The sequence below is a fragment of the Apus apus genome, chromosome 5 (genome assembly GCF_020740795.1).
Source record: "Apus apus isolate bApuApu2 chromosome 5, bApuApu2.pri.cur, whole genome shotgun sequence".
NCBI lineage: Eukaryota > Metazoa > Chordata > Aves > Apodiformes > Apodidae > Apus > Apus apus.
In genome coordinates this window covers 2,297,389-2,313,455 of record NC_067286.1, presented here as the reverse complement: position 1 = coordinate 2,313,455, position 16,067 = coordinate 2,297,389, and the positions used below count along the sequence as shown (strand labels likewise).

Below are 16,067 nucleotides of genomic sequence, written 5' to 3'. Positions count from 1 at the left end.
CCCAGACAGGCTGATTCTTTGCAGCTTTTTGGGGATTAAGCATGAAACAGCTTAAGTGAGCAAGTGAATGCCCAGCACTTCTGTGAGCAAGGGCTCAGCTTCAGACTTGCTTACCACTATCTCCCAAATGCAGTTCAAGGGCAGGTAGAAACCTCCAATACATCTTACTGTATAGTTTGTACCAGATTACAAATGTTTTGGATATTAGCTCCAAAAATACCTCCAGTGAAGGAACTCCTTTATTCACTGGCTGTGGGTATTCCCTGAGAAGTCTTTCTTCATCCAAAAATTTCCCATCTCTGCCATTGCTTGCAGGCTGGAACAGTCCATAATTCAGGACATCTTTCAAACTCTGATTCAAACTGCACAAAATTCGTTGCTTTGCAACCCACACTGAAGCTTCTGGGTTAAATCTAATGCATTTCTGCAAGGAGAAATTAATTTTTAAAATCTAATTAATGAAAAAAAAAAACAAACAACATTTAAGTAGCATCTTAAAAACTGAAATTTTCAAATACCATAAATACACACAAATATAAACCCACAAGGTCCATGACAAAATATACATCAACAGAATTACATTTCAGGCACAAACTCCTCTATAATAACTAATGCACAAGTACTGTGAAAGCACAGGATGCTTCAAGTCCTTTCAGAGACTTCAGAGACCACATCCCTCTTCAGAGAAAGGACACCTGCAGTACAAACCTGTCTGAAAAGCCAACTGAGAGGGATGTTACAAGATGTTTAACCATCCACTTGATTCTAGGCTGTTCTGACAATCAGATCCACAAAACTTCACCCAAAAAATAGTATTCAGACATGAATTTTAATCCATTTTAAGCTACATTTATCTTAAGGTGTTTCCTTTAACTTTATCCACTGCTGTTTCTGCAGTGCTCATCTCTGCAGCATCTGCTGGCATCTCTTTAAGGTCCTGAGGTCAACCATAAGAAAATGGTTGTAGTTTGTCTTTTAGAACCAAGCCTCTTTGTCCTGGCAAGCTCTGCATGCATCTTAAAGTCACCTCAGATCCCTCGTACACAAATCAAATAAATTAATTTGAATATTTCAATTCTGAATTTTGAAAAGCAAACTAAAAGGCAGAAGCTGGACATGAGCCACCAGTGAGCACTGGAGCCCAGAGGGGCAATTGTGTCCTGGGCTGCATCAAAAGAAATGTGGCCAGAAGGGCCAGGGAGGGAATTCTGTCCCTCCACTCCACTTTGGTGAGACCCCACCTGGAGCACTGAGTACAGCTCTGGAGCCCTCAGCACAGGAAAAGCATGGAGCTGTTGGAGAGGGTCCAGAGAAGGGCCACAAAGGATGATCCAAGTGCTGGAGCAGTTGTGCTATAAAGACAGGCTGAGAGAGTCAGGGCTGTTCAGCCTGGAGAAGAGAAGGCTCCAGGGAGACCTTAGAGCACCTTCCAGTGCCTGAAGGGGCTCCAGGAAAGTTGGGAAAGGACTTTTCACCAGGGTGGGCAGTGACAGGACAAGGCTTAATGTTCTTAAACTGAAAGAGGGGAGATTTAGGTCAGACATCAGGAAGAAATTCTTCACCATGAGGGTAGTAAGGTGCTGGAATAGGTTTCCCAGGGAGGCTGTGGAAGCCCCATCCCTGGAAGTGTTCAAGGGCAGGTTGGATGAGGCTTGTGCAGCTGAATTCAGTTAAATGATGTAAAAAGCAAGTCAATAACCAAACAATTGTTTCCTACCAGAAATTTTCAGACTTAGACAAGTGAAACTAGTGATTTTAAACATAACCTAGAGGGAGCGTGTAAGTACAGGAGAAAAGAGCAGAACCACAGTGCCAAAACCACAGCAGGCACTCAAAATCCAAGTCTACCAGCAAGACACCACATCAGCATTGGCTTCCGAAATGTGAGACCTGTGTTTTGGATATTAAAGCTCTTTGGATCATGGCAGACATGGTCAATTATAATCTTGCATTCCTTCACACTGATGAGAGTAGGTCACTACGTGCAGCAGAAGGACTGGAAGAAGGGAAGACCATAGCTCACCTGCTCCAGGTAAAGAGAAGATATTAATTCAATGGGAATCATGTTCATGATCCAGAATTTCTGAGGAATAATATTTATCCATTTAAAAAAAAAAAATAAAAATCTATCAGCCAACACATCTTTTTCACCAGCTTCACAAAGTTGTCACTCACACAGAACTGCACTACAAGAGAGGAGCCATGATGGATGGTTTGTACAGCTGCATCCATGATGTGATTGTTAGAACATCAAAATACAAGTTCCTCTTCTCAATAGAAGAGGCTGATATTAAAGAAGTGACAAGCAACAGGTGGAAAGTGCAAATGAGAGCTGAATATCATGAAAAAAAAAAAAACAAAAGGAGCAAGTGGCTCATTTTGATTTGTGCTTGGTGTTCAACTAAATTATTGGAAGCCCTGCTTTTCTTCACCAAAATGCAGCCAGGAAACACAGAATTCATGAGATGAAAGGTCAAAAAAACCCCAGTCTGGCCACATCATCATCAGGTGGTGAATCAGGTCACCTGTCCAGATCAAGGGCATAAGAATAGATGTCAGCAGCATCCACAATGGTTCCAGTGTGAAGCCAAAGATAAAAAGAAGGAAGATCAACTGTAAGCAGAAATCTGGAAAAGGAGAGGTTTAGGTCAGACATTAGGAAGAAATTCTTCCCTGTGAGAGTGGTGAGACACTGGAACAGGCTGCCCTGAGAAGCTGTGGATGCCCGCTCCCTGGAAGTGTTTAAGGCCAGGCTGGATGGAGTTTGGAGCAGTCTGCTCTAGTGGGAGGTTCTATACATTGCTGGGGTTTCAGAACCAAGGTCCCTTCCAACCCAAACCATTCTGTCATTCTTTGATATCATGATACAGAAAAAGACTTATGAAAATTGGCAAAGAAAAACCTGGACTAGGTCTGAGGCAGTGGATGACAGTACAGACTAGAAACCAGGAAAAATGAAGGCATCTTAAGCAGAAATGTGACTCAAGCTGCAGTTGTGACAACTGGGTTCCTACCACCATAAGATACAAATTCCACAAACTAAGCAAGTGTTTTATCCAAGAAAGAAAAGCACTGCAGGCAAAGTTTCCTCATCACAAAGGCAAACGAATCCTGGGAAAACTGAAGAAAGGATACAAAAGCATATAAAAAAAGTAAAAGAACCAAAAAGTAGCTGTAATTTAAGCTATTATTTTACCAAACTGCCACTTACCAAATAACACTTTGCATGAAAAGCCCAATACAAAAAAGCCCCAAAACTCAAAAAACAGGGGAGGAAGGAGTCAGTAAATGCTCCTTAATGAAATGGACCCAGTACAAGAGATGGACAGAAAACATTTCAGAGAAGTCTTGGGCAGACCCAAACCTATCTCAGCATCAGAATTTAATGAAACATGAATCTGAGTTTTTTTGGTTTTAAACATAACCTAGAGGGAGCAGGTGAGTGCAGGAGAAAAGAAAAGCACAGAACAACCACCATGTGGTGGTAACTAAATGATTAAAATATTCCTTAAAACAAGTGGCTGACAGATCTGCTCTTGAAGTTTGGGAAAAAGAGCAGTTCTAAGCACAAAACATTGGGCATCACTGCCATAATATCAGGCAAAGGAGATTTTATTGGCAGCATCTACATGAGAACTGGACTCCTTCCAGCTACAGGCAGAATCACCTGTGATATGTTCCTATATTGGCTGATAAAGAAAAAGGATGTAAGATGACTTACCCTGGATTAGGCCAAAAAGTTCCAGGGAGAGATCAGGTATGCCAGGCATCACAGAGGACAGCCCAGACACCTTATTTCCCCCAGTTTTCCATGTCCAAAAGACATCCAATGCCATGCACAGACAGGGCTGCCCCAAGGCACAAGGTGCTGGGCAGCAGACTGCTGGGGGCTGCCAGCTTTGCTTCCCAGGCAGGAAAGAAGGAAAGATGCAGATCTGTCACCAGTCGGTGACACTGACAGCATGACACTGAATTTCACTGCCCTCACTTTAAGGGCAAACACAACTGAGCATTGCCTAAAACCCTGCACCACTACTGCAAGGAGAGGAGGAACCTATCAGTGACTGCCATCTCCATCTGACCAGCAAGCAGTGGGGATCATCCTCCAGCCACAGCCCTCTGGGCTGGATGAACTGCAAATAAGCTTCAGGTCAGAAGAGATTACACCTGTGTTCTGCCCTCCACAAAGCATCTAGTAAAGCTGAGCCTCCCAGCTTACTCAATCAGGAAATTAAATGCTGGATAATATGACTTTTTTACTCACTCTCCCATGCACTTGTATTTGTGAATCTGGAGGGCTTTCTATGCTCCCCATTCCCTCAGTAATTTTACTGAGGTCAGGAAATCATTCAGTCACTCACTGAAATATTCTCCACCCTCCTTCCTGGGCTAAGGATGACACATGAATACAGATCACGCACAAAAACAATTAATAATTACTCTTTGTAGAAAGTATCATTTCAATACATTGGATTATCATCTGAACTGAAAAGGAGACAAAAATGAATTGATGTAAGAACAGAAAAGTAAGTCTTTCTAAGAGCTTTGTATGAACTTGTTAAGGTTTACATTATCCTTAAAGTTTCAAAAGAGAATAAAAGGGCAATGGGTGATAATTACAAAGTTTTCTATAGCAGCACATCCTACTTAATGATGCCTGGTGCTTATCTCATACATGTAATGAAATAAAGGCAATTTACACCACAGTCACTGCAAATGAGCAACCTGTTATTCCTAGTCACTTTAGGAAAGGGTTTAAAGCTCTCAGCCTTCCTGTTTGCAAACCTGAACCCAGATTTCACTTTTCTGTACAAGACTTTCTGGACTGATAAATTAAATCAGAAAGAGATCATCTGCTATAGCACCATTTAAAACAATTTCATTACTTTTCATTAGAGAGTTTATTGAAAAGGAAAAAAAAATATGCAGAAAGTAAAGCAATAAAATGAACAAATGAAATGAAACTGAAAATACTTTTTAATTTCTTTCAGTTCCCAAACAAAAGGATTTTTTTTAATTTTTTTTAACAACGTCAATAAAGAACTTATTATTGGTCTAAAAAAGAGAGGAATGAAATAGGAGGCTTTCAGGAGGCTGTCAGCTCTGTTTTTAACAGCAGAGTAACCTGGCAAGTAAAGCTAATCTTTCTATTTCGCTGGGTCTCCTCATGGAGCACTGAATGAAGTCAAAGACATAGCAAGCTGGTAGAATCATCAATCATCCCCCAACCATGTCCAGTTAGAGTTTGTCTTGACAGAATTTCAGAGGCAATGCTGCCAACTCCAAAGCAGAAACCTCTGTCTGCAGCACAGTGCAGATGAGGCTTTAAAGAGAGAGTTCTCCAACCACACCTGAGGCCGCACTGTCAAAACAGCTCTTCCCTGCCAGCCTGCAGACAGGTCATCTCTATCCTAAAAATGAACTTCATTAAAAAGAAAGGAATAATTTCATCTGAGAGAGATCTTCAATGGCAGCACAGTGTGATGCAGATCTTAAATGTCAGCACAGAGTGATGTATGCAGCACACATCCATAAAAAGATTGTGTTTTTATAATCATCTTTGAGATGAAACAAGTCTGATGCCTACCATCAATTGAAAACCCCGACAACAGCGTTCAAGGAGGCCCAGGGTAATTTAGATACTTAATCACAAAATTGGACAAGATAGAAACAGTAACTCCCAAGACCTTCTTCAGGATGAGATTGTTATTCCTGTCGTAGCACTTGTGGAGGAATAGAATTGCTTTACATACAAAGTTACAACAGCAAACTTTTCCAACTTTATACCCCTAACATTCCATGCATTGAATTTTTCACATTCAACCAGAAAAGAAACATAACTTGGTAGCCCCTTGTGAGAGAGAGTAATTTGTAAGGAGCAGCCAAGATTTTTCTTTTTATTAAAAAAATATCTCACTTTTATTCTCATTTTCTCAAGTAATCAGACATTTTTTAACTAGTAGAAAGTCTGTTCAACTCTTCCTGTAAGATGTGAGAGACTAAACTTTTTGTTGAAGACTTTAAAAAAATAGAAAAATAGACTTGAACTTCTTCAGATAAAGAATTGAAGAACAGACTTAGGGATATGAGATACAGCCATAGGTGCACAAGTTAGCTTGCAAATTACTCCTCTAAGAATATCAGGAAAGGTTTGTTTTATCCTCTCTGAGATGCTTCCAGTCTAAGTGGGGAGGAAGGGGGAGAGAATAAAGAGAGACCTCATGTCACTGTAAAAAATTGTGGACCATTACAATGCCATGCTTCACTCTTCCTCCAAAGCCAGTGTGTTGATTTCTCTGGAGGGAAGTCTGAGAACAACATAAGGGCATAACAGCAACGGAGCAAGGAAAGATTTATTTGTGCCTCTCCTCCCTCACTTTTATGCTCTAAAATCCACCAGCTCTCTAACAAGGATGTCTTTTCTTGGGAGGACGACAGAGGAAGACAACAAATACAGTAGAAAGAATCTGATGACCTCCTGCTAGACCCCAGTCTAGTGTGAATCACAAACTACCTCATGACAGAGAAACCAGAGAAGACAAAGAGGTTATTTATTTATGAGGCTTTTCCAGAGACAACATGAGATTTTGGAGTTCATCCCTCATATTCTGATGCAATTTTAGATGCCTAATTCTCTTTCTTCTATCCAAACATCTCTGAATGCAGACCAGACAGGCATTTTGCTTTATGCCCACGGCTTTCATTAACCTGATACACTAAATACACCCTAAAGGATGGGATGGTGCCCTTAGTTTAGGCAATCAGACACACCTCTGGTGTAAAAAACATAGTCATTATAAAAAAAACCCACACAAAACAGGACATAGCTTTTGCCTGTAACTTGTTAAAAAATTGTAAGAAAACAGATCTACTTCAGACTGAAGCCAGGAAAGCCAATCATTTAACTTCAATATATATTTTTTTTAATTGCAATGCAGTATCTCTTACCGTTTGCTGCAGGTCAGGGATGATAATTCGAATGACTAATGTGTTGCTCTGACCCTCTTGCATTCTGCTGCTTGGCTTTTCTGCAGTTGCTCTAATTGTGTCATAAATAGTTTCCTCTTTGGAGCTGTCTGATTCAGATTCAACAGAATAGTCAGAAAAGCTTTGTGCCATTTCATCTTCACTGGAAGTCGGGCTACGAGGCATGTTCACGTTTTTTACCCTGCCAATACAAAGGAGAAATAGAAAAAGGTAGAGTTGAAGTCTTAAAAATGAAGCAGCTACAAGGTCTGTTTTCTTGGAAGTAGCACACATTTCACAATGAAGTTATATGTTTTATCCTCCTTTTATTCCCTCCTGTAATTCACTTAAGTAGGTAGAGTGTAATGGAAATAAATCTGGCCAACAAATTGCTACAGAAGAGGAAGAATGACTGGAGAAGGAAGAAGAGCAGTAGAAGAGAGGTGACCTTTCTTCCCAGGAACACCCAACCTCCCAAAGGATGCAGAAAAACCCAGCAAACCACCAGATTCTCTGCTACATAGAAGGTTGCAAACTGTACTTAGAACTAGATCTGGCTCTGAAACCTACTTTTCCCAGTGGAAAAAGACATTTCAGGAAACTAATGTAGGTACTAAACTAACATCACCCTGTACATTGAGAAACTGTACAGGTAAAGCACCAATTAGAGACAGTCTTTTCAAATAGCAGAATCAACCAAAAAAATGAAATACTACAGGGAGCCAGACAGATACAGATGCTGCTCTGTGGTTTCAGGCTCATACAACCCCCTTTCATATCAACACCATCAAAATTTCTCTATTGTGCACCCTCAAATGCAGACTTTAGAAAAAAATTGGATCTGTGGCATAGACTGGGCTGAAATGAAACCAACATTTATTCCAAAGTAAGGTCACTTGTCTTCAGAGGTCTCACAGTCAGAAAGCACAACATTTTCCTTCAAGGTTTTTCCAACTCCAGCATCAAAAGACTTTTCCCCCTCCCCCCCCTCCCACCCCATCAACTTAAAGTTTCTCCAAGAAATGAAAATTATTATTCTATGGGAAAATGGAGGAAAGAATTATTCTGGAAAAAAACTGAAAATACTATAATAAACTTTGCAGTGCTTGGTAACCATACACTTTTTCAGTTTCCAGAGGCCAGAAAAAATATGAACATTGTTTTTATGATTTCTGTGAGAAGCCTTTCAACACAACTTCTGTATTTTTTAATTTAAAAATAAATTTTAAAATCCTCAGTTAAAATAATAAAAACTAAACCCAAACAAACAAGCAATTCCACTATCAGCCCACGTGAAAAAAAGACATTCTAAGCACTGAAGGGTGAACTGACTTTACCAAGGTGACTTATATGCCAAGTGACTGTACTGAGATACTCAAATATATGTTCTCCATGATGGTCTTACAGTGGGATCCCCCAAAATAAATAGTCAAACAACAGCATGGATGAAGAGAACATTTGATACCACTGTGTTTTACAATTTAGTTTGAGGTTACTCCTTCCTTTTTGCCACCAGGTCATTCTTACAGCCTTGGTTACAAAGCAGACAGAAAAGGCTTCTGCTCTGATTTGGCTTTTTAAGGTGACCAGATGTTTCCACCAGAGGCCAAGCAGTGGCAAGGAGAGCCCAAAGCTTGAGGTCAAGGGCAACCATCCTCAAAGCACATCACATACCTACATCATCAGGTCTGATTGTTATTTCTGATGAAGGACAATTCCAGTGTTATTATCCTCAGCTACAATTACTAACGAAGACAAAACCAGTGCATTCAAAAACCTGAAAGCTTGCCAGTTCACAGCAGCTTAATGCAAGGCTTTATTTACAAAAGAAAACTCTTGAGGGAGTATTTCATTATTTTTTTTTTTAATGCTTCACTGAACTGTAGATTAATGCTGCTCTCCAAAGCACCTTAAGTCAATAAAAAGCATAAACATTTCAATGGCTTCCTTATTTATTTACCAATGCTGAATCACACGAAGGCAAAATGTCATAGGTTGGATACAGAGTATTTAAGAGCATAACAAGTACAGGTCAGCGAGTGAGAGGACATTAAGACCATCACATGGTTTGTCTCTCCCCAAAGCCCTTTGAGAGCACAGTATATCCCAGGGGAATGGATTCAGCTCCTCTGACAGAAAGCAGTAAACTGTAATTATACAACATCCAAACAAAGAGTTGAATTAGGAAAAAAAACCCGAAACTTCCGAGGGTTTTGGCAAGTGGATTTACATGCAAAAAACTACACAGAAATATCTCATTATGGAATAGCAAAGGGAAATGACTCCCTGAAGAACCAACTCCCAGGTGTCAGGCACTTCAGTTCAATATAGAGTGGGACAAAGAACTCTTCGGAGAAAATCAGCACCTAATTTTCTGGCATACAGACTAAAAAAAATAATGCACAAGAGCCATGGAAAAAGTAACAAAAGACTGTATCTACAGTGGCAAAAAGAATAGTACCAACCCCACCAGCATGATGGACAAGCTGATCATTTAAATGTCTCTTTTAAATGAGACACTCTAACCACAGGAGAAATGAAATCAGGTCCCAATGTTGAGCAGATCCTGCCAGGCAGCAGAGGTCAAGCATGTCTCCCTATATCTACAGACAACTTCAAGGCACTTTGTTTGGTTCTTAAGTTGTGTGGAGATGTAAGATACCACCATTGGTTAACAGAGATATTAGCTATCACAGCTCCCACAGGGAAGCTGTTATCTTTTAGGAACTGTTTTGGTTTTGTCCCAGTGACATTGCAAACATTTTCACAGAATCACAGAATGTTATGGGTTGGAAGGAACCTCTGGAGATCATAGATTCTAACCCCTGTGCCAGAGCAGAGAATACAACTAAAGCTATCACCTCAGGAAAGCAAAGCAGGTTTCCTGGCTTACCTAGGCTTGTACAGCAGAAGAAAACAGAGCATCTCAGGTTCTTATCTCCCAGCTGGCAATTCAATGGTTCAAAAGGATATGATAGTCAGCTAAAATATAGATTAAGTTTTGCTGATATGATTGTCTAGGATATCTTCTTTCATTTTCTTAAAAACATAACAGACCTTTGCTTCCTATACCTAAGTTGATTTTATTTTATAGCAGTATGATATATCAGTGGCTGCTTTTGGTATAGAGAGGCACTGAGTAAAGGCAAGTTTCCCTTTAAATTAATGAAAACAGATTTCTGAGGACCTTGGAAGTAAATTCCCAATGGAAACTACCACCACAACACCCTTTTCTCCACCACACATCCTCTGTATTTCCAGTTCCTGCACCTCAAGCTCCCTGTGTCCCAGCCCTGGGCACATACCTGAACTGCTGCCTGAACAAAGCCAGCACCAGCTCCAGCTGGTTAAACACCGTTTCTGACAAAGGGAGGCTGTAAAACAGCTGGAAAATGCAAGAATAAGAGGCTGACTATATGCTTACCCTTATTATTCTATTTTTCCCTCAGCACCTTGCCCTTGAGCTCTGCAGGAGCACCAGGATGTTTACTCTGCCTCTGCTGCCATTGCCAGGTTGTTTCTCAGGCCAATGGGCCAGTTGAAATAAGTTGAGCTCAGATTCCTGCCTTCCCTTCACAGCAGCTTTTTGTAGATTTTTTTTTTTTTTTTCCTAACGAGCCAGCAACTTTCACAAAATCTGCAGGAATTTCTTATCCTGCTCTTTTGTTAATGCCCCAGCATTAAGAAGAATTTAAAACAGCCTATGAATAAATTTAAAATAAACATGGGCAAGTAGCGTGACCATCTAACTGCCTTTCTCTTTGGAAAACAGAAAAAAAAGACTAAGAGTGCATTATAAAAGACTGGAATTAAAACATTGCACGGGTTATCAAAAGGCAAGAAATTCAACTCCCAGGGCTCACTTGCTCCCTCTTTGAATGGTGTGCTCCAGTGAGTGCAAACTGACACAGCAGGGGAAAAGAGCCAAGAGCAGAGACTAACTGATCCATTTTTCTAGAGCTTTATGGCTGTTAAACACCATAATAACTTCTGAAACATATATGTTCAATTTTATTTTTAACTATCTTAAATATTATAAACTTGACATTTACTAAAGGATGTAAGACACCACTGATACAGACACACACTGGACAGGGTATCTTCATTAAATACGGATGTATATAAGATACACAATGTATCTGCCCACTCCAAAACCTTCAACTTAATCATGGCTATGTGCAGTTTCACTGATTCTGCAAATTAACAAACCCTCCCATCTAGTTTCAGGTTGCTAAGTATGGAATATAGTGACCCATACACACGTAGAAACCTATTTTATAAGATCTGTCCCATATAAGGCCCCCTCCAGCCGCAGCAACTGCAGCGAGTGCAGGTGTTTTTGTCCAGTTTGCCTGGAGCTAACCCAGGGGTCAATATATATCTGATAACCAGCCAGGTGAACAGCCAGGTGCACAGAGATCCTGCTCCTCTGTGGCACTTCTCCAGCTACCACCTCTGCAGGAGTTTCCCTGGGAGCAGAACAACGCTGCAGCAACAGCTCCCCTTGGGTTTCTGCAGTGCATTAACACATGGCAAGGCAGGAGGAAATGCACCCCTGCCACCAGGATTAATCCCAATGCAAGGGAAATCCCTATAAAGGACATTAAAGGATACTATCCTTCCTTGCCCAAATCCTTCCTTGCCCAACGTGTGAGACTTTGGGTTTGTTGCCATGTGACTGTAGGTTGGGGTCTCACACAAGTGGCCATTGCAGACTAATCACAAAACTTGCATCCTCCTCTCTCTAAAACACACCTGAGGCACTTGCATCAAAAGTCTTGTCCAAGGCCAACAAGGCTTGATCTCAGAGCCAGGTTTCAAATGTAAGGGTCACTGACTCCTAGTCATGATAAGAACAATCTATTTTTATATAAACATTCATTTGCACAATAACAGCCCTGTTGCCTACAGGGAGAAGTCCTCTGACTGCTGTTGTCAGAGGAGTTAAAAATATACCTGTGGGAATATCTCAGGTACAGAGTCAGCACTGTGACAGCTTGAGGAATGCCATTAACCAGGCTGTGAGAGAAGTTTGCTGTTAGAGTAACAGCAACTACTACCAAGTGGTATTTAATAATTAGCTCTGAAGAAAAACTATTCAGGAAAGGGATTTCCATCTGAGGAAAACATGCCAGAGCTCCCAACACTTGGATTCTGCAGATTTATTTGGGATTATATACATCAGCTCAAGAACCAACTTGCCAAGTTACTAAATCAATGTGCTGGAGACGATTGAGCATTGCCTTTTCTAGCTATATTAATATTAAACCAAAAATGCCTTTCAGACAGAACTGCAGATGGGGGGTACAATCCCAGCGTGCAGTGCATTTCACACCTCTCCTCCCTTCTGCAGAAAAGGTCTCCTAGAAGAAAATTTGAATTGAAGACAGACTCCAATTTGCAATTTGATGGGTTCATTCTCCACTTTGCACTCTTTTAAGCTGGCAATAACCAGTAGTGCCTCCCCTAGGAGCAACCCCATCCACCCTCAAACCCCAGACCACTCCACTCTTGCCCCCAGACTGCTTCTATCTCTGTACTAACGTGAACAGTGACCAGAACTAAGCACTGACTTAAACACCAGTTTTTTATTTTGTTTGGGAAGGTTAGTTTCAGCATCCATCATGTCTCTGAACTGGGTCACTATGCAAACATTTGCATAAGCAGCAGCAGAAAGATGGCAGAGGGCCAGAAGCAAACAGCCAGGGCATGAAAAGGGCAGAACCACTTTTTGCAAAGGCAGTATTGCTGCTTGCCAGAGGAAAGTGAATCTGAGACACCACTACCACTGCCTAAGGAACAGGAAAGAAATCTACATAAATCTGGCCATCTGATTAATTCTGATGAAAATCTCTTGCTTATTATACCATAACTCTGAATAGGAAGGCTTACTGGTCCCATTTTATTTAGAAGTATAGATGTAGTTTCAGAGACTGAAAATATAAAGAATGATTAAATATATGAAGGCTCTTAGAAATTCATCTGTTACCCCGCAGTTCCCTTGATCCACCTCTGTAAAATGGGCCACTGATTCTTGAGTCTTCCCTCAAGCACCTGGCACTCTGTGGAAGAAAACACTAGAAAACCAAATCACTTGCACATCACGCCAAAAAATCCCCTCCATGGTAATTGCCTAAACACATTCAATCATACAGCATTTTGCTGTTCACATCTCCCATAATTAGGGTTTTATTCCCTCTACACCAGTCCTTCACTTACATTCATTTTGGTTACACTGCCTAGTAATGCATTTTTGATCTCTCTGTTAAATAACTGAAACACCCAACTAAATATTTTAGAAAACGTGTGCTGAGGCATAAGTATTAACAGACCAAAACACCAAGCAAAAATTCCTCCTTTACTTTTTTCTGAGGCTGCTGTTTCTCAGCCTTGTATCTCTGACTTCAAATTTTAAATACTGATTTGAAATCAGGATTGAAAAATCTATTTGCTCTCACCAGCATCTTCTCCTCATTGCCCTATTTAAGGGAAGGTTTGTGCATTTCTTGATTTCATTGCTAGGTGATCTGCACAGCTGGCAAATCATTTTGCAAAAGGGATCAAGAGTGACACTTTTGTAGTTGTTGGTGGGGTCTTTTTAAGGAAAAAAAAATAAATAGAAAATTGAGTGAAGTAACTGAAGTAACTGTTGAACCTGCTCCTTATTTCTGAAGCAGCTTGTTATTCCTTGTTCATGTGTATTTGCACAGCACAGACTTGCCAAGAAGAGGTTAAGCCCCATTAACTTCTGGTATTTAGAGTCTTAAATACCAATATCACATGATTACAGTGGGTCTTAAGATCAGACTGTAAGAATGTAATTTTTAATTTATTATATATATAATTTTTTTTAAACAGAAGTACTTCACCATTGCCTCCTGTGCACATACAAATTTATACATGCACCCTATTTCTGCAAATACAGAGTAGTTTTCTAAAAGTTCCTTCGGTTTCCAAGCAGCTTTGGATGTTAAAATTCTCCTTTGTCTTGTGCCTTTTCTACTTGGTATTTGTTTTCCTAGTGACCTATTCAGCAGGTCACAGTATCTTCACTGAAAGGCTGAAGTTCAATCAGGCAGATGCAAAGAGAGACTTTGGGGAAGGATGGACACAAAGAATACAGGAGACAAGCAACTTCTTGTACTGAATGAGCACAGCTGGAAAACAGGCAGAGAAGCAGATAAAGAAAAACTTAGAAACATTTGAGGTCTAAGTTCAACATCAGAAAGTGGAAAAGACACTTGAAGCAGGAGTTTGACCTGAGAAAACAGAACATGGGAGAAGAGGAACCAGGTGTAAAGATTTAGCACCAATGCTGGTTTAAAAAAAAACAAAACACCATTCAAACATTATTACTAAGGGAAACACAGCAAGTACTTATAAACGTGAACCACAGGGAAGTTTACACTAAAGGCCAATTCCCACTGGCAATATAGTATCTTAAGTGTCTTCTTTTAAGCCCCTACAAGGTTGCCAGTACAATTCTGTCTGACCTTTATTTAAAGGTCATTCTTCCAGACAAGGAATCACAGCCAGCCCCATGAGCCCCAGGCAGGGAGCTTCCAGGCTCTGTTCATTTCTACACTTGTTTTTCATATGGTCTCTAGCTTTGTACATTTATTGGAACTTCCATTTTCCAACAGATTGTCTAACAAACAACAGTTTGACTGAGAAGTCATTCTTTAACTGCTGCTTGCAGTAGACACTAGTTACAAAAAAACAACAACAACAACACTTAGAATTATTAAATAAGAGACTGGACCCCAAAGCAATTGCTTATATTTGCTTGTAAAAACAACTTTCAATTAGAAAACTAATTTGTTCAAGATGTATTAATCCAGAGTTCTAAAACACTTTAAAGAGATGTTAAGCCAAAGAGGCTAAGTAAGTAGCAACTAAATAATTAATTCAAATATGAAAACCAAGAAAACTTTTGTAGGAAAACCTGCCAAGCATATTATCCCAGATACCAAAGTTCCCCAACATCCCACATCTAAGATGTCTTCTTGGACTCATAAATTCCAATAAATACACCTTCCTAAGCAGTTGGGTTGGATCTGTCATACAATCTTTATATTGCTGAAGTTGCTAGGAGCAAAAATATACAGAGTAAATTTCTGAGATCCTTTTTAAGCAATTTAATATCTTGGATGGGGAATCAACCCTGTATGTAAGCCCATGGCAATCAGCAGAATTACTTCAGGAGCAGCTCCAACAAAGATTTGACCCCCTGCATATTGTATTCATGAGCAAAACAGCAGCCAGGGTAAGTTATGGAAAGCCAACACAAAACATTGACAAGGTTATCCAGTTCTGGATCCAATAAGGGAATTCCTCACAGTATGACAGCTTTTCAGTCAGCAAACCAAGAAAATATGCTGCAGATGCAGCTGTCACACAGACTGTCTCCAGTCCAAAGTACCATTTCTGGATATTTCTCTGGAACCATTCAAGGTCAGGTTGGATGGAGCTCTGATCATCTAGTTGAAGATGTCCCTGCTCATTGGAGATGGTTGGACTAGGTGACCTCTAAAGGTCTCTTCCAAACCAAACTGTGATTCTACAATTACAAATATTTTCTGTCATGACACACACTTGCATATAGCAACTGGAGATCTCAAAGTTACAAACTTCAGCAATAAAATAAAAAAATAGATCTCCTTCAGTTCTTTAAAATGAGAATGCTACAATGTAAGTAGCTGTGAATTGTTCTCCTTAAGAAGAAATTTGATTTTGAAAAGTCATTCTCTGCTTATAAAAGATGGATATAATGCTCCTTCTGGTTTCCCCAGACATTTTCCTCTACAAAACAGAAGCATGTAGGAAAAGCAATTTTATCTTCTAGCCTTTCTGGTTCCAGCCTCTGTTTACACTCGACTATGTAAATATCAAAAAGATTACAACAGGTTGGAAGAGAAAGGACTTATGAGAATTTAAAAATACTTACAACACAAATTTGAAAAAAAAAAAAAAAGTTGAACATATTTACCCCAGGTTCATCTCCCTTGTGGACAAAGCAGCTTAGCTGCTTGTTAATTTGCATTTTATGCCTATCAGCCTTTTTCCTCTTTTGCCATAAGGGAAATATTTGAATGATAATT

The 16,067-nt window shown here is 40.0% G+C and overlaps 1 protein-coding gene across 3 annotated transcripts in view; it reads right to left on the bottom strand.

Annotated features, from left to right (window-relative positions):
- The window catches only part of SHANK2 (SH3 and multiple ankyrin repeat domains 2), a 300,961-nt gene extending 293,785 nt beyond the window's left edge, over window positions 1-7,176 (bottom strand). For 2 of the 3 annotated variants that reach the window (XM_051622538.1, XM_051622536.1), the window contains exons 1-2: window positions 6,949-7,156; window positions 221-424 (exon numbers count right to left, since the gene is read on the bottom strand). In XM_051622538.1, the coding sequence (XP_051478498.1) occupies window positions 221-424; window positions 6,949-7,152 (408 nt within the window). In that variant the 5' untranslated portion in view covers window positions 7,153-7,156. Of the gene's footprint in view, window positions 1-220; window positions 425-6,948 lie in introns of all 3 variants that reach the window. The other variant, XM_051622537.1, reaches the window with a different exon arrangement.
- Between the last annotated feature and the right edge of the window lie 8,891 nt (window positions 7,177-16,067).